At 46.8% G+C, this 24843-nt stretch overlaps 1 protein-coding gene across 2 annotated transcripts in view; it reads right to left on the minus strand.

Moving 5' to 3' along the window:
* Window positions 1-24843, minus strand: part of UBE2H (ubiquitin conjugating enzyme E2 H) — a 54734-nt gene that overhangs the window by 22235 nt on the left and 7656 nt on the right. The window contains exons 2-3 of one of the 2 annotated variants that reach the window (XM_030478049.1): window positions 5094-5170; window positions 4363-4437 (exon numbers count right to left, since the gene is read on the minus strand). In XM_030478049.1, coding sequence (XP_030333909.1) covers window positions 4363-4437; window positions 5094-5170 — 152 coding nt within the window. Of the gene's footprint in view, window positions 1-4362; window positions 4438-5093; window positions 5171-24843 lie in introns of those variants that run through there. The other variant, XM_030478050.1, reaches the window with a different exon arrangement.

A 24843-nucleotide genomic window follows, 5' to 3' on the forward strand; every position in this document is an offset into this window, starting at 1 on the left:
CAGGGCAGCATATTCCCACTGCGCTTCTTTCCATGTTTATGGCATCAAAGAGCATTAATCTCCAGCTCCTGGCAGGTGTATGGACTGATTAAGAACATACAACAGTTACTCAAAGTGTTCTCGTGACCTGGGAGCTCAAAACAGGACTTGAAGTACTTCACAACTCCCCTCTGGAAAAGCAGGAACAGACTAAGCAGAAAGTTCCCCTGAAGATATTCGGTCCCAGAGGGAAGGGAAAAGCAGCAGAGCGGTGCCAAGAGGGTTACTGAAATCATCAACAGCTCAAAACACATTGTCTGGGTGATAGCAGAAATGGAACCCAACATCTAGCAGGGGAGTGCTTTGGGTCCTCATAAGCATACAGGGATCTTTACATTGCTAAAAGCCTCAAGAGCAGCAGCATTCCCTGGCTTCAGGAGTTGGGTTTGTTTTACCAAACTGTTCCAGTTCAGGTTTGTTTCCAACCTGAAGATGTGGCTATTTAGAGGTGATGAGTGGAGTTAGTTCATCTCAACGGGAGCACTCGAGCCCAGAGCCAAGATGACAGCCCCACATCTGGCTCCGGTTAGATCCGTGTTCTTCCAGGATGCACATTTCCCTTTTTCCTCTATGCTGTATAAGTTTTGTCAGGCAAAAAATCACTCTGCACCGATATGGGATCTGTCAGATTACACAGCAAAGAGCAAGGAAGGAACAGGCAGTGCCAGAGATACCAGAGAGGTATTGCAGGACATGCTGAAACACTGGAAGCTCTCCCAGAACTGCTCTTTTCACAGAGATTCCAGGATTGTTTTAGGTCTTTAAGTAGAGGCATTTACCCACATTGCCAGGAGAATGCTGTCCCTGGAGCAGCATCATTTAATAGACTACAGCAATAACCACCAACCTGAGCAGGGCAGGAAGCGAATGCCACACATAGCTGAGAAGGGAGCTGTGCATGGGACAAGGGAGCAAAGATTTGGCAGGAGAAGAGCCACCACACCAAGCAAAGGCTTCTGCTGGAGACCCTCAACAGTGAAGGAGACCACCACTCATTTAGGGTTTAAGAACAGGTCCTCACCTCTCCAGATGACAAATCTGAAGCCCACTTTAAAATCCTTTTCTATTCAGGTTTGTCAGTCACACTTAGAAGAGAACACCAAGTTTTCATGTACTTTGTACTTATGCTGGGATAAAAGCAATTTGAACAGACTAGAAAGCAACTATTAGCAGTGATTTCTCAGAAGCAGCTCTCTGGAACACATGGATATGCTTCAAGCCATCATGTTATTTGCTGCAAAAAGCCCATGCCATGTTCGAGACTGCATTAAGATGGAAAGAAAATGTTAGCCTACAGTAAAAGGAAGAAGGAAAGCTGCAAGGACAGCACTTCTGCTTTGAGCTTCAGCATAAAAGTGTAATTTATTAAAGGAAAAGAAACTGCTGGATTCTATACTTTACACAAGCCAGTGACTTCTACAATGTGAACCCTGCATGTCATCACCATAGTGGGAGCTATGTGGTGGTGAAAAGGGTTGCAAACAAGCTCCATGCGTGCTCTAGACGACCTTCTGTCCATTTACAGGCTCCACCACCTCTGAAATCCTTCCATTTCCTTACAGATCACAGATTGCCACAGCAAGTTTCTTCCCTACTAATTCCTACCCCTGTGTTATCCAGAGCTCAACTCCAGCTTATCAGACTGTTGGGTTAGGACATCCATGCTCACTGAGCAGATCTAGGAGAGGATCACATCTCATTCACCAGCTAGTGAATGCTCCCAGTTCAGCTCTGGAGCTATCTGTGATGCCAAAACCAGTGGTATCAGGCACTGCACCCCGAGCCTGCCTCCGAGAGCAGTGCTGTGGAGATCAGGCTGGCCCAGAGGAAGGGGCTGAGACGTCACTCAGCCCTGGCCCTCCAGATAAGCCAGCCTGGGGCAGCAGAAATGGGAACCAAAGCAAAACAAACCTCTTCCTGCAGCTGGCTGGGAGCTTCCACAGGTCCTTGCTCTCTCCTTGGCACTTCCACTCCTTCCTCCTCACAGCAGAGCTGAGCCCTGCTTTGCTAAGCCAGCTCTTGTCTAGCATCAACTGTTTATTCAACCTGAAACCCCAGCTGCATGCTGCTTCACTTGGGAAGGAACCTGTGCTTCCAGCAGCCCTCGCCCAGCAAGGCAAAGCTCCAGAGCAAGAGCCAGCATTTGGGGAGCTCAGTAAGAGAAGAACTGGTTTTCAGCCACTCAGAGACTCACAAGGCGAGGGAAGCATGCGAGAAGGTCTGATGAGGCTGGACTAAAACAGTTGCCACACAGTGGGTATAAGCAAGAAAACAGCTGCAGTAAAAGGAAGACAAAAGCAACATTAGAAGGGACAAAGCAATGCAGTGAAAAGGGGGAATGGCTTTAGCCTGCCAGAGGGGAGATTGAGATGAGCTCTGAGGCAGAAGCTCTTCCCTGTGAGGGTGCTGAGGCGCTGGCACAGGGTGCCCAGAGAAGCTGTGGCTGCCCCATCCCTGGCAGTGTTCAAGGCCAGGTTGGACACAGGGGCTTGGAGCAACCTGCTCTAGTGGAAGGTGTCCCTGCCCGTGGCAGGGGTTGGAGCTGGAGGAGCTTTAAGGTCCCTTCAACCCAAACCAGGCTGGGGTTCTATGATGATTTAAGCAGAAAACAACTCCCTGCACACCCACCCCACCCAGAGCTCACGAGGAGAAAGGCCATCCTTGTGGTGTCAGCCCTGAAAGCGCAGCTGGGCTCGCTCTGATCCCAGTTTACTCCCAACCAGCATGAAACAGCCTCCAAGCCAAACCACCCAAAGGTCAAAGCTACCACCTTCCATGCAGCTAACCAGAGCCTAAATCAACAGCACGATGAAGTTACAAGAGCCTGGCCAATGTTCAGCTGCATTGGCTTCACAGGCTACTGGAAAGAAGGTTTGGTTTTGCTTTAAGGCAGCAACCCTCATTTCTGATAAACACAGACAGAATATCAGGAGACAGGAAAATAGACCTTAAGTAGACCAGCACCAAAGCAATGAACAAGAAGAAACTGGGTTTAAATGGTGAGACTTTGTCTGTAGCCAAACCCACATTGCAGACTGTCAATGTGACAGTACCCTGATGTGCAGCAGGGAGGGGAAAATGACTGGCACCAAATACCACTTTGTGCATCTCTCAAACAGTCTCTAACCTAAGAGGTCTATAAGCAATTTTCAGAGCTGACTCAAGAGGAAGGACAAAAGGGTTCTCATAGCTGCAGCATCACTGTGGTGTTACTCAGCTGTGTGCATGTCTCTGTGGTTCAGTTAAGGTTACAGCAATAAATATAAAGGTAAAGGATGGTGTAAACCCAGTGCTGGTCTTTCCCAAAAGGCACAGTTCACATTTGGGCCTAGCCAGATTATTTTTCACACCAGAGATCTTAAATAGAAGGCACTCTTAGTGTAAGAGTCTATTTTAAGAAAGCAGCTAAATACGTATCAGCTCCAAATCAGGATGTTGATATTGGAAGGGACCCATCTCGTCCAACCCATATAGTCAAGTTTCCACATCACTTCTCCTCAGGCAGTCTTCTCCATTCTTTCCAGTCCTCTTGTGGCTTGAGCCACAAGCACACCCTTCTGATGGAGAAGTGCCATGTCACTGCTTTCCCAGCACTTATTTCATAAACCAGAATAGAGATGTTGGAACTTCACGCATCTGCTCCAGTTTTTCAAGCACTATTGGCTATTTTACTTAGAGCTTAAGTCATTCCAACAAAGTTGGGTACCACAAGACATCTGAGCACCGTTACCAAGGACAAAGACAGCATGGATACAGGCTAAAGAACATTTCCTTATCAACCTCAGAGGTGAAACAAGCCTGACCAGTCCAGCCAGTTGCCATTTTTCTGGTGATAAGTCCCTGCTTCTATGTTCTTCCACATATGCATCACCCAGTCCAAAAGGACAGAAGCTTCACATCCATCCACTTTTGGACATCCCAATAGCTATGTTCACCCCAAGACCATGAACATGCACTGTGGTCTTTGCTCTCCATACTAAAAGAGTCATTTTACATAAACAGGCTCCACCACTCACTGTGGCACCTTCCCCACGAATAGAGCTATAATTAAAACCACACATGGCAGAGAGACTCGGTTCATCAACACACAAATGTGTGACCAAATCACATTTCCAGCTCTTAACCCTTCAGCCAAAAAGCCCAAACTTCCCCTCTGCTCAGCACATGGTATCTGGAAGTCTCTGATAAAGCATCCTGCAGACTCAGAGTAAAGATCTGATTGCACTGAGGGCTGGTGCAACTTCACCTGCAACACTGCTGCAAGCAATGATCTCTCCTGCACAAACAGCAACATGATTTTGAGTAGAAGTGGTTATTAGTTACCTATAGATGGGGATTTGAAAGGGTATTTATCAGGAAGGTCGACTCTAACTTTCCACACTCCACCTTCGTATGGTGCTGCAAAGAAAGAAATGCAGGTGTTAGACGCTTCATAGAGAGGAAACAGAACTACAACATGCAGCAAAACACAGCTTTGGATGAATACTTGGCTCCATCAGGGGGTAAGATTTCACATCAAACCTCCTACAGTAAAAGCCTTTCTCCTGTGCTGCCTGACAGGAAATCCATGATTTTAACTGAAACTGCAGCAGATCTCAGCACAGAGACACAAGAGCTTCTTAAAAACAGAGACTTTGGAACCATCTACTTACCTTTCGAGATGTTACTATATTAAGGCACGCTGGAGACCTGACTTGTGAGCTTGGCATTAGAAAAGCCATTTTAATTACAAACTCCACCAAAAAATCAGATGACTGATGCAAAACTTACGAGCCAGGTCTAGAAAAGCTCAGGATCAATAAGGCCATAGCAGAGGGCTTAGCTGTCCAAAGCAGTGTCCAGCTCTGCTCAGCTCCAAGGGAGGTGGTTCATCTGCATTACTGCTCGCTGTTGTGCTTCTCCCCGCCCTTGAGTAGCCTTCCAACACTGCTACCCTTTGATTTCTCAGCCCCACTTAGATTTGCTCATCACTTCTTCCACTCCAAAAGAATGTGTCATTTCAGTGTTCCCCACCATTAGTTTGTTTTTATAGAAGGGCTGGGTCATATACTTACTTCCTTGTGGTCCATAAAACTTGACAACAAATTCATTGAGTCCTCCTAAGATTGTGACTTCGTGCTTGCTCTCAATACTGATGTATCAAGTAAAGGAAAACATTTAAGCTGGGAAACAAAACCCATTTACTCAGATATGGCTAACTAGAAGCCTATCAAACCAAATAGTTTCAACCCAAATCTTCAGAATATGCTACAACATGCAGCTTAAGCATCTTGACACATCCAAGGGACCACACCACCACAATGACATTAGTAGAAGCCTATTCTAAGGCTGACGAATCTCTCCCCCTGCGTTGAGCAATCTTGAGATGATTTCTCCCTTCCCCTCCGAGCTGCTCAGTGTTTTCCATCTACTTCCATGCAGCATAAACTCTGATTTAAGAGGACAATGAGTCCCTGCCAGAGGCATATTTGACATGTATTTAGGCTGTGGAGGGGAGCTAAAAGTCTAGAAACAGCCCCAAAGCCTCACCACACGCAGACACGAACCCAAGGGGCAAGGCTCAGAGGTGAGGTGAGGACTCTGACCTCTTTCCAGCGCGCAGGAGATGAGCCACAAAGCACAAACCACTCCCATGGAACCTTTCCTCTCCTGCCCAGCTGAGGGGAGCAGAACTGTGCTCTGATGAATTCAATTCTCCTTGGCTGCCTTCGGCGCTGTCAGATGGCCTCCCACAGCTACGATGCAAATGATGGCAATCTCATGTTAATCTGACTTGCAAGACCAAAAACCTCAGTGTCTTTGGAGAGGTGGCAGAAGGGTGAGATTATGAGGCACAGTGTGAGAAGAGCAAGTGTATTTCTCAACACTGAAAGGCAAGAATCAAAGCACCAGCGCTTTGGGAAGAAGGGAATATGAACAGACAGGCAAGAAATCTTCATTTCAAGTAAGGTTCTGTTAAGACAATTAAAGGTGATGTTTCAGCACCTGAGCTTGCTGAGGAATCCTGCTCTAAATCAGGGTTAATGAATTGTGGATAATATCCTACAGCAATTACCTTTAATCAATAATCTTAATATGAATTATGAGGGAAGCATCAGAAAAAACACAGAGCAGGAGGAAAATCAAAGGTTTATTCCCACCTGAACTTCAGACTGCTGCAGCTCTGCCCCTGTTTGAGGGAGGGGGGCAAGAGCAGAGAATATCAAACACGAGATCCTTCACATCACAGCAGTGAGCTTGGCAGAAACACTTAGGCTAAGAGGAACTGAAGGCAGGTTCCCTTTAACAACCCAGACTTTTCACTCTGATGCAAAAGGTTTTCTGCTTTCAAGGCACAAGATTTGCCCACAAAGCTCTCCCCTGTGTGCCTTCACGGCACTGGGCGCACACACATACACTCACTTAAATATTCCTGATCCACCAGGAATGTAACTGCCCAGGACCTACAACCAGGAGCAAATCACTCTCAGCTCAGGCCTATCCCTGATCTCACACGATGATCTATTAAGTCTGCTTAAGGTGCGTCACGAACTACTTTAAGAGAAGAGGCTTCTGTATCCCGAAGCGCCAATTCAATCCCGGCAGTCTCTGTGTGTGCTCCTCAGGATTTATTACAGTTCCTCAAGTACAATGACTCCCAGATTGGACAGAGTTTTCCCACAGTGCCAGCTCCAAAAGCGTTTGGATGCAATAACCTCCTTCTTCCCCTCATTCTCATGGGGAGGGAGAAGAGTTTATAGCGGTTTGGTTTGGCTCAGGAGTTCTCTTGGTTCAGCATAAGCTGCTCTGCCCTACAGTGAAATGGCAAGTAGCTCCCTGAACCTGGCAGCCACCCAAGAGCAGCTCACAAAGGGCAAATCCATGCCTAAATGCCCCAAGTGCAAGTCATTTCTCTCCCTAAAAGCCAAAAGGCAGCTGTGGGAAAAGCTCCATCCCTCCAGGTTTGCAGAGAGTAGCTTAATGTTATATATACAACTAAGTATTGCAGCGTGCTTCAGAGCTGGCATTAAGGGACACTGGTCACCAGATCATGTCACCCAGTACTATGATAGTTTTAAATATAGGCTCAACTGAGGTTAAAATGTACACACTCACCTAAGGGATAACTGCTCCAGGTTGAGAAACGGGCTCTTACACAACGCCCAGAGTGAAACGTTTAGTGCTGAAGTATGTTAACACTTAGAGCAGCTCCGTGGATCAGGTTAAACACAAATGGTTTTACTTAGGACTAAATCAAGTCCCACTTAATAAAACCCAGCTCTCCCAGCCTGATCTTCAGAGCCAGCTCCTGAGCAGCTGAAGGTTGTAATGCTCTGCAAGTTAATACTGACCATAAATTAAAGCAGAGCTTTCTGCACCCATGCTCAGTCCTGGTGTTCCCAAGCTCAGGAGACTATTAGGAAGCAATGTGGTGCCATATTTGATTACTGGCCCTGCTGTGGCAAGGGCCTAAAATTCCTACAACATACCCCAACAAGGCAGTAAATGAGTTAGCTGACAAAAGGGATATGTATCGGGATGCAGATATGGGAGGTTTGGGAACAACCACATTGTTTACTGATATAAGAGTTTGAAGACAAAGAAAGTGATTTTCAGCAATGAAGTCCTTGTGTCTACACAGGGAAATCTCTGGAAATGCATTAGCAGAAATGAGGAAGCTGAGGAAGTCCTTTTTTCCTGGGCACAAGGTGAATTCCACGTGCCAGTATCTCAAAATCCCACTAACAAAATGATTGGGAGCACTAGTGAGGGACGTACATGGAGCAATGACAGAACAAAGAACATTTACACCCTACAAGCTCTCTTCATCTCCAGGAAGTCTTCAGAGAAGGAAACACTTGGGACTCAGGAAGAGCAGGAACGTGAGGCAGAGCTCAAGGTGACTCCATCCCACAAAGCCAGACAGGGAACTCTCTAACAACACAAGGGAAAAGCACAGGGGAACAGCAGAAGGGACTTGACATGTTCAGAGGACTGGACCCTGATCCCAAAGAAAGCTCCACCACCACAGCTCATGGCAGTGTATCTGAGTAAGGAACACAGGCTCCGACCCAATTACTTTCTCAGCTCAAATTTTTTCCATAATCCCAAATGAATCCCATTCCAAACACATTTCAAAGAGCAGTAAATCAGCCGTCTCAGATCCAAAAGAGCTGCCAGTTTGGAGACCCACAACACTTAAGGAACCCAATTGTGCCTAGGGCACAACGAACTTCCCTTCCCCTAAAGACCTGAATGTTCTCAATTCCAGTGGCAACCCAGTGGTTCACACTGGTACGAGCACTCTGTCTTGTTTCCACAGCAGGGCACACAGCTACACCATGTGTATATGGGGTGAAAATCACAGAGCTACAAATCCAGCCTGTAACACAAGTGCTAAAATGTTCAACAAAAACACAGCCAAATCCCTTTCAAGACTCTCAGCTTGCTCCTACGAGCCTAGGTGACTTCTGGCCTTGCTGCTTTTATCTCCTTATCATCTCAGGATACTAATTTGACTTGGTGTCAGATATAGCCAGTGTAAAAGTCAAGAGAAAAGAGGAAAATCGGGATACAAGTCAGGTTTCTAATGGATTAGAAGTTCAAAAGCTTTACCTTAACACCAAAGGAATCCTGAGGACCTGAAGGTAAATCATCTTAGTCCCAAGACTCTTAAGAGAATTTCAGTGACAGCAAGTGCTGAAAATATTTAGATGCTGATATGGAAAGCGAGCTTCTTTTCCAGTATCAGTTCAGAAGGGGTTGCTAGGAGAGAGACAGGAGGGAATTTTTCTGCAGCTGATTACAGGCTCCCTATATAGTGCCTGAAATGTGCCAGAAGCGCAAAGGCCAACGGTGGCACGTATTAGCATTACAGTAACATCCACAGCCCCCTATCAAGATCAAAGCTCTATTGTTCAGGGTTGAGCTCGTAGGAAATTGTTTCTTCAGTGAGAATGAGAAGTGATTTAAAGCATTTTTGCCTATTCTGCTTTGGGACAAAACCCTTTCAAATGTGGAGAGGGAGAGACTGCCCGACCGTCAGTCAGAAAGAGAGTGGCCACTGTGGATTTGCCTGTTCCAGGGCTGAGTTCCCATTCCCTCATCCTTGTGCAGGGCCACCCACCACCATAGGGCTGGATCTCCCTTGTAGTAATAGAAAAGATAATGTTAGGGTTCAGCTTTACACCCAGATCTCCCCACATCCCAGCTGAACATCACAGCCAACAGATGCAGGTCTGTTTGCAGGGATGAGTGGCTTTCTCCTGGCCTGAAAAACAATCCCAACAAACCCTTCATTAAGTTTCTTTTAAATTAATGTAAGTTATAAGCTTGGATACATCAGTTTTCCAGCTAAAAATATTTCACTGACAATATTTTTGCAAGCCTAGCAACACAAATGGCCACGAGCACCCTGCCCTAAGCCCAAAGAGGCAGACGGAGGAGAAAGGGAATGCCCAAGGGAAAACTGAAGTTGTATTTTTATCTGTGTGCATCATGAAGTCACAGATAGGTCATTACCAGAATGTAAGTTCCTACCTTCTAAGGATCTTTGCTGTGTCTTCTCTTACTTAGAGGCTTGGCTACGGCTATTCTTTCAGGTGAAGAACCTCACCAGAGAAGACATTCTGAATTTGAGGGAAAAATCAGAAGGCCAGACTTGCGTATCTTTAAAATATAAACAAAATCCCAGGCTGGTTTGGGTTGGAAGAGACCTTAAAGCTCCTCCAGCTCCAACCCCTGCCACGGGCAGGGACACCTTCCACTAGAGCAGGTTGCTCCAAGCCCCTGTGTCCAACCTGGCCTTGAACACTGCCAGGGATGGGGCAGCCACAGCTTCTCTGGGCGCCCTGTGCCAGCGCCTCAGCACCCTCACAGGGAACAACTTCTGCCTAATATACAACCTAAATCTCCCGTTTCAGTTTGAATCCATCACCCCTTGTCCTATCACTCCAGTCCCTGATGAAGAGTCCCTCTCCAGCATCCTTGTAGTCCCCTTCAGACACTGGAAGCTGCTCTGAGGTCTCCACGCAGCTTCTCTTCTCCAGGCTCAACAGCCCCAATGTTCTCAGCCTGTCTCCATACGGGAGCTGCTCCAGCCCCTGCTCATCCTCGTGGCCTTCTCTGGACTTGCTCCAACAGCTCCATGTCCTTCTGATGTTGAGGACACCAGAACTGCACACAGTGCTGCAAGTGGGGTCTCACAAGAGCAGAACAGAGGGGTAGGATCACACTCCTTTCGATGCAGCCCAGTATAATCATTCAGCTCTGCCACCTGAGCAGCTGAGATCCCACCTTTGAGAAAACAATTAGCTGTATTTTGTGACAAAGGGTGTTTTAAAATGAGATTAATACAGTTGATCTTCTCCTTTGTGATGAGCTTTGCAGGCAGCGAGTGCCGCTCCAGCTGCTCATGGTACAGAAAGCACCGCTCTGCTTCTTCAAGGCATCAGAGGTGTGAATCCTGAAGTATTTACAAGCAGAGTTTTGCAACATAAATAGCCTCTACTATTGGGACTGATGGTTATTCATGTTTGTTTTCTTACAAAGGCAGTGTGTTACGCTGTAAGAAACACACAACCTGCAGTTACCTGTAAGGAGCTTTACGATTCAGCAGCATTACTGGTTATGCTGACACGTGGGCAGCAAGAGGGCAGGTTCAGCTCCATCACCTCCCTGCCTCCAAGCCTTCCTCACCTTCTCCAAACTCCCCAAGTTACCTGAGGTGCCAGTTGTGCATGTGAAACCACAGCCAGCACCAGCACTTTGATGCTTTAAGCATTAGGAATATATATTCTTATTTTCCGCATGTCAAAGTCCCTGTCCTTTACTCACATTTCACGTTCTTCACACTTTTCTGTCTATCCCTGCAGCACACCAGGAGAAAGGACACTTAGAAGTGGAAAAGCTTATAAAGAACAAAAAGCTCTTCTGATTTCTTTGAGCAGCAAGAGGCAGCACTTTTCAGTCACCCTGTTTGTAGCAAACTTCTTGAGAACTTCAGGCTAAACCCATTCAGACTATTAAAATCCATCAGGTTTCCCCCAAAGTAGTGATTCTCCTTGCCACAGGGCACCCCTCACAGCTTCCAGCTTCAAGCAAAGGGATTTTCTAGCACCAGAAATACGTTCACTATTTGCCAAGGCTGCTGTGTTGCAGAGTTTCTCATGTTGGCATCCACAGCCCCATGTTCTGCACCAGCTCCAAGAAGGGAAGATACAACGGGGGCAATCTGCAGTTTATCTTCACATCCCTGGGGCAAATCTCAACCTTCCTTCATCTGAATTGGGCTTGCCCAGGAATCCCACAGCTTTGAAAGACACAAACCTCAAATCCTACAGTGTAAAGGACAGCAAATCACTCACAGGCAGTTGTGGACAGCTCTGAAGACAACCAGTTTTCCCATCCCTTCACCCACCTACTGCTGTGACAAGCAAATCAGGGGCTGCATTACACAGAGATGGTTTCACTCCTTACAACCGGTTATGATTGCAGCTGAAAATGCTCTGGAAGTGAGGAAATAGCAAATGAATAACTGCACAGCAACCTGGGCTTGGTTGCTGAGGTTTTATTTTGTTGCACAAAGTGTTTTCTTGTTAGAAATACAGTTTTGCTATAAAAAAGCCCCAGAACTTATTCCCTGCTTCTCTCCCAGCTTTTAAACAGAATAAGGAATCCCAAAAGAGCATTCGTTAAGTTATTCTGCACACCCCCTTCACCATTTCACATCAAGGATGGTAAATCTCCCCAAGACAAGACATCCTGGTCACAGCAAGCCCATCAAAAGGCACTTTCCTGCTGCAGCCACGTGTGCTGAAAGGCACCTTGTGGATGCTGTGAGGGTTTTGGGGAGGAGGAACTGCTGCTCCAGCAAACCCTCCAGCCTGGCTTGCTTTCTTTGGAGCTCTTGATGATTTAAGTCTGGCCACTGTCCACCAGCTTTGTGCCAAGAAACCGGAGTAATAAAAGGCAGAAGGAAAAGCCAGCTTGCCCCAGAAGACACTTTGCATACGAGGTGCCTGCTATGAACTGATTATAAGCTAAGTCAGCATTTTCCCTGCACTCCAGGCTTCCAACCTGGTCTTCCCTCTCCAGAAGGGAAGGGAACCACCAGAAGACAACAACGAGGTGTATCTCACACCATGGATTGCGTAATACCACTCTTGTCCTTCAGAAAACAAATGAATTCATTGTCCTCCCCAATTCCATGCTGTTCCCCTGAAGAGTTCCAACTTGTTCAGAAAAAGAGATAGCAGACAGATAAGGTTGTGCCACAGAGAAAATAGACTGGAATTAAACTTGTTTAAAACCCTGTTCTCAAGCTGGAGACCTACTGGATGGGTCGAAGTTTCATTGCAGTGGTGGCTCCAAATTAGATTAGACAGGGCCACAATCAGGGTCATTCTGACAGCAGATAAGTGCCGTAGCCAAACTTCTGTGGTGCTGATTCCTCTGCAATTCATTTTCATTTACAGATAAGGAAGAACACAATGTGTACAAGCAACACGCCCTGTTTTTACCAAGTATTGTTAGCCAGTCCCAGGAGCAGCATGTTGGAAGGAAACAGTTTGAAATCACTCAAAACTCTGACCTGCACAAGGGTTGCTGAGGTGCTGCTGGAGAAAGGCAGGGAGATGCATTAGGCAAGGTGAAAAGAAGGTGGCACATGAGGTTTTTAAACACAAAAGGAAGGACTTGATGAAAGGGAGTTGGAATGAAGTTGTGATCAATACAGCTTAACTGATGTTCCATGTGTGACTATAACACAATGCAGGATTGCCTCTACAAGCACCTCTCAGTAAAGAGGACACACAAAGATCCAAGAGAATTCCAGGGCAGTTAGTCCATAATTACAAGCAACTGTCAATGAGCAAACTCCTTAAATGGATCCTACCTGCAGATGAGTTTGAGGAAAGCATCCTACCAGAACGGACTAGCAAGGAAGACAACGTGCAGAGCCATGATGCAGGAGTATAAGGCCATGGGCTTCTCTGGGATACCAGAGAGGTGGAAATGTCCCATGACACGACTGCACTGGTCTCCTTTAGCTGAAGAGTTCAATACGAGCTGCTCACTTGGTGTGAACGAGGTGGAAATAACCAGGAACCTCGTGCTCTCAGGCAGCACCAAGTCAGAAGCCACTGAATTCACTACATGAAAGTCAGTCACGGGTGAAGCCAGAGTCAGATCCAGAGGCACTGAAGATGACAGCAGCAGTACTTTACATGGCCATAGCAGTAGCAGCTTACATGGCCATACATCTGTCTCTGAGCTAACCCACTAGATGTAATATTTGCATAACTACAGCTCCCATCAAGAGGAGTTTGTTACCATGGTGATTGTACATCCTGCTGGAAACTGAGTATTTCACTGCAAATAAAAAACTTCTTAAACAAGGGAGAAATTTCAAGTGTGTTTTCAGTGCAACATCAGGAGGAGAAAAATCCATCCATTTCTTTTTCCAGTTGTGTTGGGCAAAGCTGATTTCCTCTTTGTGAGGATTCAAGAAGTGCCACAACGCTTCTGAAAGAGAAACTCTGGTTGCAAAGCCACAGAATTGAGTGTGTGACCTCAACTGTGTGCTAAATCTGAGGCTGGGTGTCAGGTCTGACGGTGCTTTGGGGGCTGTGCCCCATCACACATTTTATAAGAACATCCCAGGTCTGTTAGAAGCAAGATGCCTTCGAATACTTCCCTAATTCAGACTTCCCAAAGACCTGGATTACTTTAAGATGTGGCCTCTTCCCTCGAGTGAAGTTTTAGGTTTCTGTAGACTTTACTGAAATGCTTTTTCACTCCAAGAAAGCTCCACAGTCATTTAGAAACTGCAAGCACGTTAATCTACCTCAGCAACACGAAACCCCAAAGTACAATCAACCATCTCCTCGGGCTGTGAAGCCCTTGGGACAGGACATGTTTGTAGTCACAGCACACAGATGCAGGGCAGCAGCAGAGAGTTTTCAGTTAGGGAAACACACAAGTACCTCAAGTTCTTGATTTTAAACAAGATGAAGAGTTTAATGGGGGGAGGAGAAAGGGTTTTCATTCTGCTAAATTCAGTTATGTTCTCTTGGATATAAGCTTACTATTAACATGCTTTGACACAGAGCAGTTACCAGTTCTGGAACCAGAGTCCCCATCCTCTTTGCTCCCCTTTACCAGGATCTTTCCTTGCCTGCAAGGCTGCAGAGACTGACTGAGCAGATCCTGATGTGTTGCAGCTTCTTGAGCTACATCCTAACACTGAATTAACAAAGTGTTAAATATGGGAATCCTGAGCATTGCTTTAATAAACACCGCACAGCAGGATGTCTCTTCAACAAACCTCCTGAAGTCCTCTCTGAAAGAGGCTGCACACAAACTTAACTTTGAACTATTAAAACATCACAGGGGGGAGGAAACAAAGTCCTGTCTAGGATCCTGCCCCCTTGAATCAGGGTAACACACCACCACAGCTCTCCATGGCCTGCCAGGAATATAGTTCAGTGGGATTTTCCCCCTTTTTCTTGTGTACAGGCACAACAGAGGTGAGACTCACCAGGAAGTGCTGGTTTAGCACAAAACCCCTGGCAACACACCAAGAACTGGTCCATGTGATAAGCATATGTGATGAGAGCAAGTCAGTTAGTTGCTGGGGCTGCCTTTCTAACAAGTACAAAAGGCTTTGGCAACGTGACTGGAAAGATAGCTGTGGGGCACCTACTGGGATGTATTGCCTCTGATGGCTTTAAAATGGAATCAATGGAAGAGGTTTGCTTTGCTGACCTTTGCTATAAACCTCATGGAGCCAAAAGCTGGAGCAGAGCATCAGAGCAGAACCAAAAGGCAGAACTGTTCCATAAGCACCTTTGTAACAAGGATATGGAGCTACCTGCAGCGTAGCATTGATGTGCAGAGTTCCTCATCCCCACACCAGCAGATGGTGTGGAAATACTCAGTGGTGTATTCAAGGGTTTTCTGAACCACAGTCTTCAGAACAGAGCCAGCAGCAACTATGTGAAATGCCAGCTAGAGCAAGCTGTGCTTAAACTGCAACCAAGAGTCAGAGCCCAGAGCAAGCATTAGGATGGATCGTGCCAGTGGATATTAATCAGTGTTGGTCCTCATGAAGCTTCTTCGCCTTTAAAGCATTCAGCAACAATTAATGTCCTGAGCTTATGGGCTTCATATCAAAACTCCTAGGAGTGAAGTGCCACCCATCTGGGTGTTTTCTGTACCAACAGAATGGCAATAAGGTGCTCCAAAGACATTTTGGAAGTGATTTCTCCCTCTGAAGAACAGGGCACAAGTGACGTTTGTTGGTTACAGAATACTTTGCTACTGGAGCCAGAAGCTTCAGCCTTTCTGAGCCATCCTGGAGTTTGTTATCTGCCAGTCCTCAAAGAAACGAGCTTTAAAACACATCTCAAACCCCATCAGTATTTCTATAGCATGGGTGTAGGAAAGAAAAGCAAAGTGAATCTGGAAATTAAGCTAGAGATTAGTACAACTCCCTTGACCTAAAGTAACACAGGGGAATAGGCACTGCGTGGCTTCAATCCCACTGCCTGTAACAGCCCCATTTGAAGGCACACACACCACTACCACATACAGGTGTTTGTTTCAGGGTGGATCAGAGCCTGAGGCACCTGTGGATTTCTGTTCCTTTCGAACCACTTTATTAGAAATAGCTGTTTCCAAGAACAAGTTAAATTCTGCACTTCTGCTCACCCTCAGGTTCAGCAGACAGAGCACAGATCAGCTCACCTGCAGGTGGAAAATCAACTGACGAACATCACCTTTGGGGCTGTCTCCATCTTGCCTATACAATGGGATTTTGTTATTTCATTAACAAAATGCTGTCATTAAGTCTGTGGATACAGCACCCACACATCTGAAAAGAGAGATGGGGAACCCAAGGGCACTATACCTTTTATAGAGCACTTGCAAAACCGTGAGGATCAGATGTGTCCCTTCCTCTGTGCTGCTGCAAGGACTCCTGCCAGAGCCTGCCTCAACTTCTGGAGGGATCAGATTTGCTTCTCTCCTCCTTGGTTTTGTTAAAAGGCACCTCAGGAATGATTTTAGAGGACCAGCTCAAACAGGATTTTACACACAATGTTGTGGGGTTGTTTTTAACCCAAATGATCTGCAGGTCAGAGCTTGACATGACTTAACTCCACATCGGAATCACAGAGCTGGTGAAGTTATGACAACCAGAGTTTCCAACACAGACCATACACTGTTTTCTCTCAGACCAAAGCAGAGAAAACCAAAGCAGAGAAGTGATTTAGGGACAAGCACCTTTCAGACCCTGGTTACACACAGCAGCCAAAGCTTATAAACAGAGTTTTCCTTCTTTCTAGGTCAGCTGCAACATGAAAACACCAAACAGCCCCACAGAGCAGGAAACTGCAGTTCAGTTTTGCTAGAAGAAAAGGTGTAGGAGCTTCCTGCATGCCACAGTTTTGTACACAAACACCTACAACAATCCAACATGCCACTGTCACTGCTATTAAATCAATTATCCCCTTTATTCTTACTGTGTCATGAGAGCAATGGGGCGCTGTAGCCTATTGAATGCTGCCTCAACAGACCCCATAAACAGATCCAACATCCTGGTGCTGGCTGTCAACAGACAAGACACACAAGGCAAGTGGTTTTGCTGCAGCTTGACTGTGTTCAGCCCATTTGGCCACCTCTATTTGAAGGTTTAGTTGATAAAGATGGGTCTAACACTCAGCTTTCAGCCTACTCCAAGTCGGGATGGTTCAGGTCTTGAGAAGATCCCGGTAGACACATGTTTGCAAGGTTAGGCAGAGGGTTGATCCATGCTGTTTCCCATCCATCAAGCCACTAACTAAGTGCTAATGTGGCACAGCTTTGTTGGTTCATAGAATCATAGACAGTTTGGGTTGGAAGAGACCTTAAAGATCATCTAGTTCCAACCGCCTCCCATAGGCATCACCAAAGCACCTGTAAAAAGTTCACTTTATCAGCCATGGAAAGGGAAAATCAAGCTGGTGCTTCCATTAGTCTCAGCAATTCCTCTTGCATCCAGCTCCTACCATCAGCTTTTGGTCCAAGAAGTTAAATACTTGACTGTGAACAAGTATCTTTAAAAGTCTCAAGTGCTTCTGAAGGAGTTTTTGGCCTTTCCCAAAGGATTAACTGCTCTTTAAGGTATAAAGATACATTGTGTTGGAGAGGAAGACACGAAAGAGCCACACTTGGAGCCTAACAATGATCCCCACACGAGCTTCCTTGTGCAACGGAAAGGCAAGCTTCAGGGACACAGCAGAAAGGTTGCCAAGGAAGGAGCCTCACAAAGCTGTTGGGGCTTTGTTTGTAGATGCTGAATGCACCAGCAGGCCCGAGCTCGCCAGCCACCAACAAAACCCCAGCGAGGCAGCGCCGGGGTGGCACCGGTGCCCAGAACAGAGGGTGCCCTCCCCCTGGGACACCCGCCACGCTGCTTTCAGGCATGTCAAATACCTTTCTTTAATGGTTTCCAGGCTTTCAAGACAGGGCCTTCACTCAGCAGCTGCAGCAGAAGCAAAAGGAAGTCAGGCAGGCTGTTTCTAGCTTGCTCTTAGCTACACGAGGGCTGCGATCTCAGCATCTCACAGGAAGGTTCATTAAAGCTGCTCTGGCACAAGCGACACCACCACAATGAGAGGAAGGGAAGAGGTAGGGTTGTTAATAACACGAGCAGCAGAACAGCAGAGGGTGTTGCTAAAACACAGGAACACATAGTCCTGGTCCTTGTGGCCAGGCAGCTTCCTCTAAAACAACCTCTGAGCCATGCAGATGGAAGGGCTGGAGGGAGACTGGGACACTGGAAGGGAAGCTGGCTGTTTTAAAGCTCTTTGATGCAAAGCATCCTACCCAGGAGAATCATAGTATAAGCTGGGTTGGAAAGGACCTTAAGATCACCCAGATCCAACATGAACCAGTTGCCTGCCCCGGGCAGGGAAACCTTCCACTAGAGCAGGTTGCTCCAAGCCCCTGTGTCCAACCTGGCCTTGAACACTGCCAGGGATGGGGCAGCCACAGCTTCTCTGGGCACCCTGTGCCAGCGCCTCAGCACCCTCACAGGGAAGAGCTTCTGCCTTGTATCCAACCTGAACTTCCCCTGTTTCAGTTTAAAGCCATCACCCCTTGTCCTATCGCTAGTCCCTGATTCCAGGGCTGAGGAATGAGTTTGTACCTGCTGGAGACAGGAGCTCCTCATCACTCAGTCCTTTTGCTTCTGGTCTAAGAGCTTGTTGTAGCACATCTGCTCAGGGTTCATTATCCCCCTCTTTCCCTCTCAGCTCCCCGATGAGAGGCACATCACTTATGTGAAGACAGAGCCCAGGGCACTTTTACACATTAGCCATCCCAATTTATGTCCACAGATTCCTGATAGCTGCAGGAATACCACTTGCCTCAAGGTTTCCTGCAGGAATAACGACACATGAAGTTTGTTACATGGCTCAAAACCCACCCCACTCAGTTTAAAGCTGAACTTGTAATCAGGTTTTGCATAAATCACCATGATACAATCCACGCTATCAATATAAATCCTATCGTTAGAGACAGCTTTTCGACTCTGTTATGGAGCTTTGGGAGGCTGAAGGCAGTGCTTGCTTACACTTAGATAAACGCAGCTGAAACAGAAGATTCCTTGACATCATCTGGTTGCTCACCATTATAGAAGGGACAAAGGAACACTACAGCAACGGCACTAAAACCCAATTAGCACAGTTTAGTCGTTAGTGGGTGCAGCTGCATGAGAAGAGGGATTTTGTCCCCCAGTTTGAAGTATCTCCTCCTTCAGAGATGAGCTGAGCAAAGCCACAAAACCCAACGCTTCCACCACCGCAGAACAAAGCAGCCTCGTGCTGACCTCCACCAGATGCTCTGAATTACAGGTGACCCCAGGCAGACTTTCAAAGACACACATTTATCACGGCCCTCTTTAATACAGCAGAATTAAGCAGACTTGACACACTTGAAGGCATTTTGGATGACAGGATTCCTAATGCACAGAAAACCCCCCAATTAACCACTGTGCTACTGCAAAGTAAAGAGAATCCTGCAATAACCAAGGAAGTTAAAATAAAGGAGAGCTTGGAAGTGCCGAGCCAGGGCGCTGCTCCAGCAGCCTTGAAACGTTCCCTTGTGCTGTCACAGTGACTTATTTCCCCCTTTACTCAATCTCTGCCACCTTGACAATTTTAGCAGGGATGTGGGGCTTGGAAGGAAGGAGGTGGGAACATCCCCTGCTTGAGATGTATTTTAAGGTTAATGAGAAAAGTGCTTCTCCCTTTCACTCTGAGCACGAGTTGTTCCTACCCCTGAACCTACACAGAGCACCCAGAGCTCAGCAATCCACAGCTTTCGGGGTACAGAGGCAACTCAGAACTGGACAGGCTTATCCTCTTGGCCTCCTGAAGCCACTGGCAACCCTAGGTGGGACTCAAGCCCATCATCCATGAGCTGAGAAGCTCCATGTCCAATTACTAGTTCAGCAAACTAGCTGCGGTCTTCTCTACATCTTCATATGGTGTTATTCAGGACCTTAGGATAGCTCAAAATATGACCATAGACTTTAAGTGAGAACTCTGCCTCAAACACAAGAGACTTCTTCTGCTTCACAAGAGACAGTTCTCCACTGTTATGTCCTAGATGTTTCAACACAAGGTAGGTTCAGACCCATTCTGTAACGAGAGGAAAGTTTACTCCTGTCTCTCATCTCCTGCCGCTGCTTAAACTCTGGCACCGTTAGTTCATAAAACATTAACCAAAGCATAAAGTGGCTTAGAATACAAAATAAATCAATTTTTATAAGACAGAATAAACAGGCAAGTGCACTACTGAGCTTGAGGCGCTGGCACAGGGTGCCCAGAGAAGCTGTGGCTGTGCCCCATCCCTGGCAGTGTTCAAGGCCAGGTTGGACACAGGGGCTTGGAGCAACCTGCTCTAGTGGAAGGTGTCCCTGCCCGTGGCAGGGGTTGGAGCTGGAGGAGCTTTAAGTCCTTTCCAACCCAAACCATTCCATGGTTCTGTGCAAACAAACCTCAGTGGTGTCCCTGCTCTGTGAGATTAAAAGGAAAAGCAACCAGAGATCTCACCCCTTGTCTTCAGCACACGTGTGACTGGTTGTGGGGCACAGCCCAAGCAGACAGCCCTGGCACAGGGAGCAGGCATGGGGCTGGATACAAAGCCTCACACTTCTGATTCACACACTAAATTTAACCCAGTCTGGTAATGACCCAAAACCAGCTGCTGTGGGTTTCTGTGACACATGTGGCAGTCTGCTCAGCTCCATTCAGCTCCTTGGAGAAGAACATGAACACTGCAAAGCCCTGATGCCTTTTGGGTGACTTCAGGAGAACCAAATGGTGAGAAGTAGCTATTGATTCACACTTACATACAACGGCTTTGACTGAGCCAAATGGTTTCAGCTCCTGATCCATCCTATATCTTGCAAGAATTAGAGGTACATTCCCCCTTCCCTGGGTGTTTTCCATGCTCCTGACCACAATTTGTGTGTATTAAGGAAAACTTCCACCAGTGGCAAGGCACACACTTCCAGAAGCACATAACCTGCCAGCTTAAGACCCTCTTTCCTTTAAGGGGCTTTTCTGCTGTTTGAAGCACCTTGTAAAGGAGAGTTAAAGCCTTCAGCACCATACACCTGCCTGTGCAGCCTTCTGCGTGCTCAGCAACGGATCCCCAGCTGCTATGTGAAATAAAACAAAACCTACCAAGGATTAGGAAGTTCACCTCTTCTAAGACTCACTTCTTGTGCCTTCCAAGTCTGCAGACAACTGGTGAGAGAGAATTGCACACAGGATATCCCAAAGTGTCCTGGTTACACAGAACTTCAGGCAGCAGCCAAGAAACCTGTGATTTTGGAAGCCACCAAGACACACAGAGGACAATTTAAGGGGTTGCTGCTGAGCTGGACATATCCTAAGACTCTCTTAGACACTAATGCAGCTCCTGACCCTGAAGAATCCTGTTGCACCCCAGCCACACCAAACAGGAAGCCCTTGAAAAGAGAGAAACTGAAGCCCAAAACCCGAGGAACTACATCAAATGCAATATTCAGCAGAGGACCAAAACCTTTGGCTCTAACAAGACAGAGATGCTGGTTCAGCCTCAAACCAGCTGGTTGTAACATCCCCACTTCCACAACCAACTCCAGAGCAAAACCAATGGAGGAAAACTGTTTGTAAGGCCCTGAAGCCACATGCACAACGGTGACAAGAGGCACCTTGGCATGACAGCCTCAAACCACCTTCACTAGAATCCCCACAGACAAAACCCCACAAAGCACATTTCATGCTATGACTGAACAAGCAGATCTTTGCTTAACCCTGACTCTTCTCTGACGCATCCCGCCGAAGTGATGAGTGTTTCTTCCTTTTCCAGAGAACTGACATTTCAAAAGCTACAGCAGGTCAGTGAGAAGGGACAAACCTTCAGCAGGGAGAAGATGAGGCAATGGATCTGTGAGGATCTGCCCAAATCAATGTGTGTCTGCAGGAACTGATGTGAAGCAGCTCAGGGAGATGAACTCCCCTGGTGGCATTTGATCTCTGTATCCCACTGCAAGAATCTAATCCTTTAGCTTCAACGTACACCAAGAGCCAAACATCCCCCTCTCCTAAGCAATCTATATTCTAAATCTGTAAAATTGAGCTTAGCAGCAGAGGATGGGCAGTGGTTTAAGTGTCCAGGGGTCAATAAGCTTCGCAGGGCTGAACATCGAGTCCATTGCAGTGGGTCAGCAAATTTCCTTCTTTCTTTCTGAGCGTATGCACATTTGTGGGATGCTTTGAAATGCAAAGCAGTGCCTTCTCAGGGATGCAGGGCCTTCACGTTATGAGCACATCCTTGCTAATCAGGCCAGTTTTACAGTGGGGTTTGTTTCATTTGGCCAGATGTGAGTCTCAGAATTACGCTGAGGAAATTCAAGTGGTGACCAATAACTAAAACAGAGTTTGCAGTTTAAATGACCTGCTGAAACCACAGCGGGGGTATTCCTTCAGTCTTGCACTTAACCACAAGTAGTGATCTGAGATCCTCATCCCTACCCCAGTCACTGGTGCTGGGGCTCTTCTCCACATGTAAATGCACTGCTTTTGCCTCAGCAAAGTTAGCTATTTACTGACCAAATCTCCTCCTTTTGCAGCCAAACAAGGCAAGTGTTTAAACTTACCTTTTCATAGCAACCTTCTGGTCACACTGCCAGCATCAAACAAAAGAGAACATGGCAGGAACCACAAAGTACGGATTAGGACTAACTTATCACTGTCTCAGCAGTTGCAAGCACGCCAGAATCTGTTTAAATCCGAGACCTTGGAGTTCATTCTGGTGTCCACACGTTTTAAACCAGTGTGAAGCAGCACTAAGCTCACTTGCAGGGTGCAGTCACTCCTGTGAGGCAGGAGAAGGGCGAGTTAACACCTCCTCACATACCTTCCCTTTCAAGGAACGCAGACGCCGGTGCTGGCTTACAAGGATCTGATTTCTGACATCTCAACTTTTCAAGTGAGTGGTGTGTCCCCCCCTCCCGGTCTCTCAAAACCACATTCTCCCTCTTGGGATCTAAGCTTCCCCCAATTACCGGGCAGGGATTCCTCCCCTAGGCCAGGAGGATTGAGTTACCTACAGTGCCAGGCCTGTTAAACAGAACGCTCATCATTTGGCTTCCTTCTTTTCACTCCTTCCCTCATTTCACAGCTGACACAGGGGCAGGTTGAAAGCCTTAAAAGAAGAAGAAAGGTCAGAAAAGTAGGAGGTGCCTTCAGGAGCACCAAGGAGTAAATCAGTATAACCCTCCTGAGTCACACCACAGTTAGATCTGACATTGCCAGGGTATGTGCTTCACTCCTAGAGGGGTTGTTGCTTTATTTCACCCCTGTTTACTGTATAACCCCATTATACAAACTGGAGGATCACAGTGCAAAGCCACCTTTTCCTTTTTTGAGGAAATCAGACCACGACATGTCACCCCTGTCCAAGCAAACTGCAACTGCCACAGCCAAGCATGAAGTAGACGCCTTCAAGAAGCATCAGAACTCATCTCTGTGAAGGACTGCTCCCAAGGACCATCAACACGGACACATCCCTCACGCAGAACATGAGCTCAGCACAAAAGCAGCCCAGTTATTGAGGTTTCAAACTTGCTGCTATGTGAAACCAGCACTCTGCACACATCCAGCTGGGTTGGCTTTGAAGACTGGAGGGGGAAGGTCAATGAGTTTGAATTAATGGTATTAGATGGAAGAAGAACAGAACTGGTTTCATTTGCCTTCAGCAGAGTGGAGGGTGTAATCGAGCATTAGCTTCCACCAGCACTCCCTGATGAAGCAGCTTTCATTGAATGTAGCATCAAGGAGAAACCTCTCCCCATCCCTAAAAAGAAAGAAAAAGCTAAAAAGGAGGGGAGTTGTGTGTAATAAAAAGGACTTCCCCTAAATGAAACAGCTTGGGAACAGCCAGGACACAAAGGCAAATTTGGGACTTCATCTATCACCAACACCTTGCCATGTTCTGCTCCTCCAGGTTCATCTCGGTGCAGATCTCCCAAGGCTGATCCTGTGTTTTAAAAAGCCAAGAGCCCCTTTCCCCAAATGCATTTAAAAGCCAAACCTGCTTCTCTTCAAAATAAAAAGATTTGGCTTGAAACCGTTCACACTTGACTGAGCAAGACTTAAAGGAGCAGCTTTATTTGCCCCTAAAACCAAGATGAGTCCCGACTCTTCAACCATGTCCACACTGGTGATTGAATAGCTTCACAGCATGGATTTAAAATACCAGCTCAATCTAGAAACACCCTGAAGAGCAAAAGGATTATCAACCTCTACTCAGACCTCAGCAAACAACCTGGGTGTCTGTTCTCACCCAGCTTTCCTGCTGCACAGGACTGGGTGTCTCATTGGACGTTCATCCCTGCCCTGCTTTGCAGGTCCTGAGCACGCCTGGTGCTGCCACCACCAAGCCAGACCAAAGCAGCAAAGCCTACCAAGAACCTCCAGAGTGCTCCAGTTAATAATTTATCCACCTTTCCAACTTTGCATCTATTAATCTACCACACCAGAGGTTAACCAGGGACACCCAGGCCTGCTTTAGCACCGCACACTGATTTCTACCTTCTTCAGAGGGTGTGCTTGATAACTGCATAAATAACTGATCCTATCCCAAATCCAGTCTGGATTTCCAGTCAGAATCTCATTCTTTACAGCCTGCCAGAGTCTGTCTCTAGTGCAGACATGCTTAACCTTACCTTTCAATGTCATACCTTGCTCAGGGGCCAGGAGCAGGCAGGCTGGACACTATTCATCCTCTCTCAATACGAGTGATTCATTATTCATAGCACCACCTCATCCCCTTCTTGTTCACCTCCGTTCCGATACAGTCCATCCCAATACAGTCATTATAAAAGATCCACAGACGACTGACTAGAAACAATCAGCAGTTACACAGAGAGTATGAAGGCAGCAATGATTTGCACATCTATAATTCACATGCACAGTCCCTCATCACTGCTCTCGCAGGAGAAAGAGCTCAAGGCCAGGTGAAAAGCCCTCTGGAATTTGGGAATAACGCAAAATGTGTCTAACAATCAACTGTCAGCTTTTAACCTCCACCTTTCACAGGGGATGACAAATGCCTCCAGGGTTAAGCTCCCCTAAAGGGCAGCAACTGTCAAACGCAGCCTTTTCCTAATGAAAACACGAACGCAAATGGGAAACGTTCATTTTTAAGGGAGCAGCCACCCCCAAAGTAAAGGCAGCCACAGGCAGACAGTGCAAAATGTTACAGAACAATCCGCCCAACCACTCT

This window comes from Strigops habroptila, chromosome 3 (genome assembly GCF_004027225.2).
Source record: "Strigops habroptila isolate Jane chromosome 3, bStrHab1.2.pri, whole genome shotgun sequence".
NCBI classification, from domain to species: domain Eukaryota; kingdom Metazoa; phylum Chordata; class Aves; order Psittaciformes; family Psittacidae; genus Strigops; species Strigops habroptila.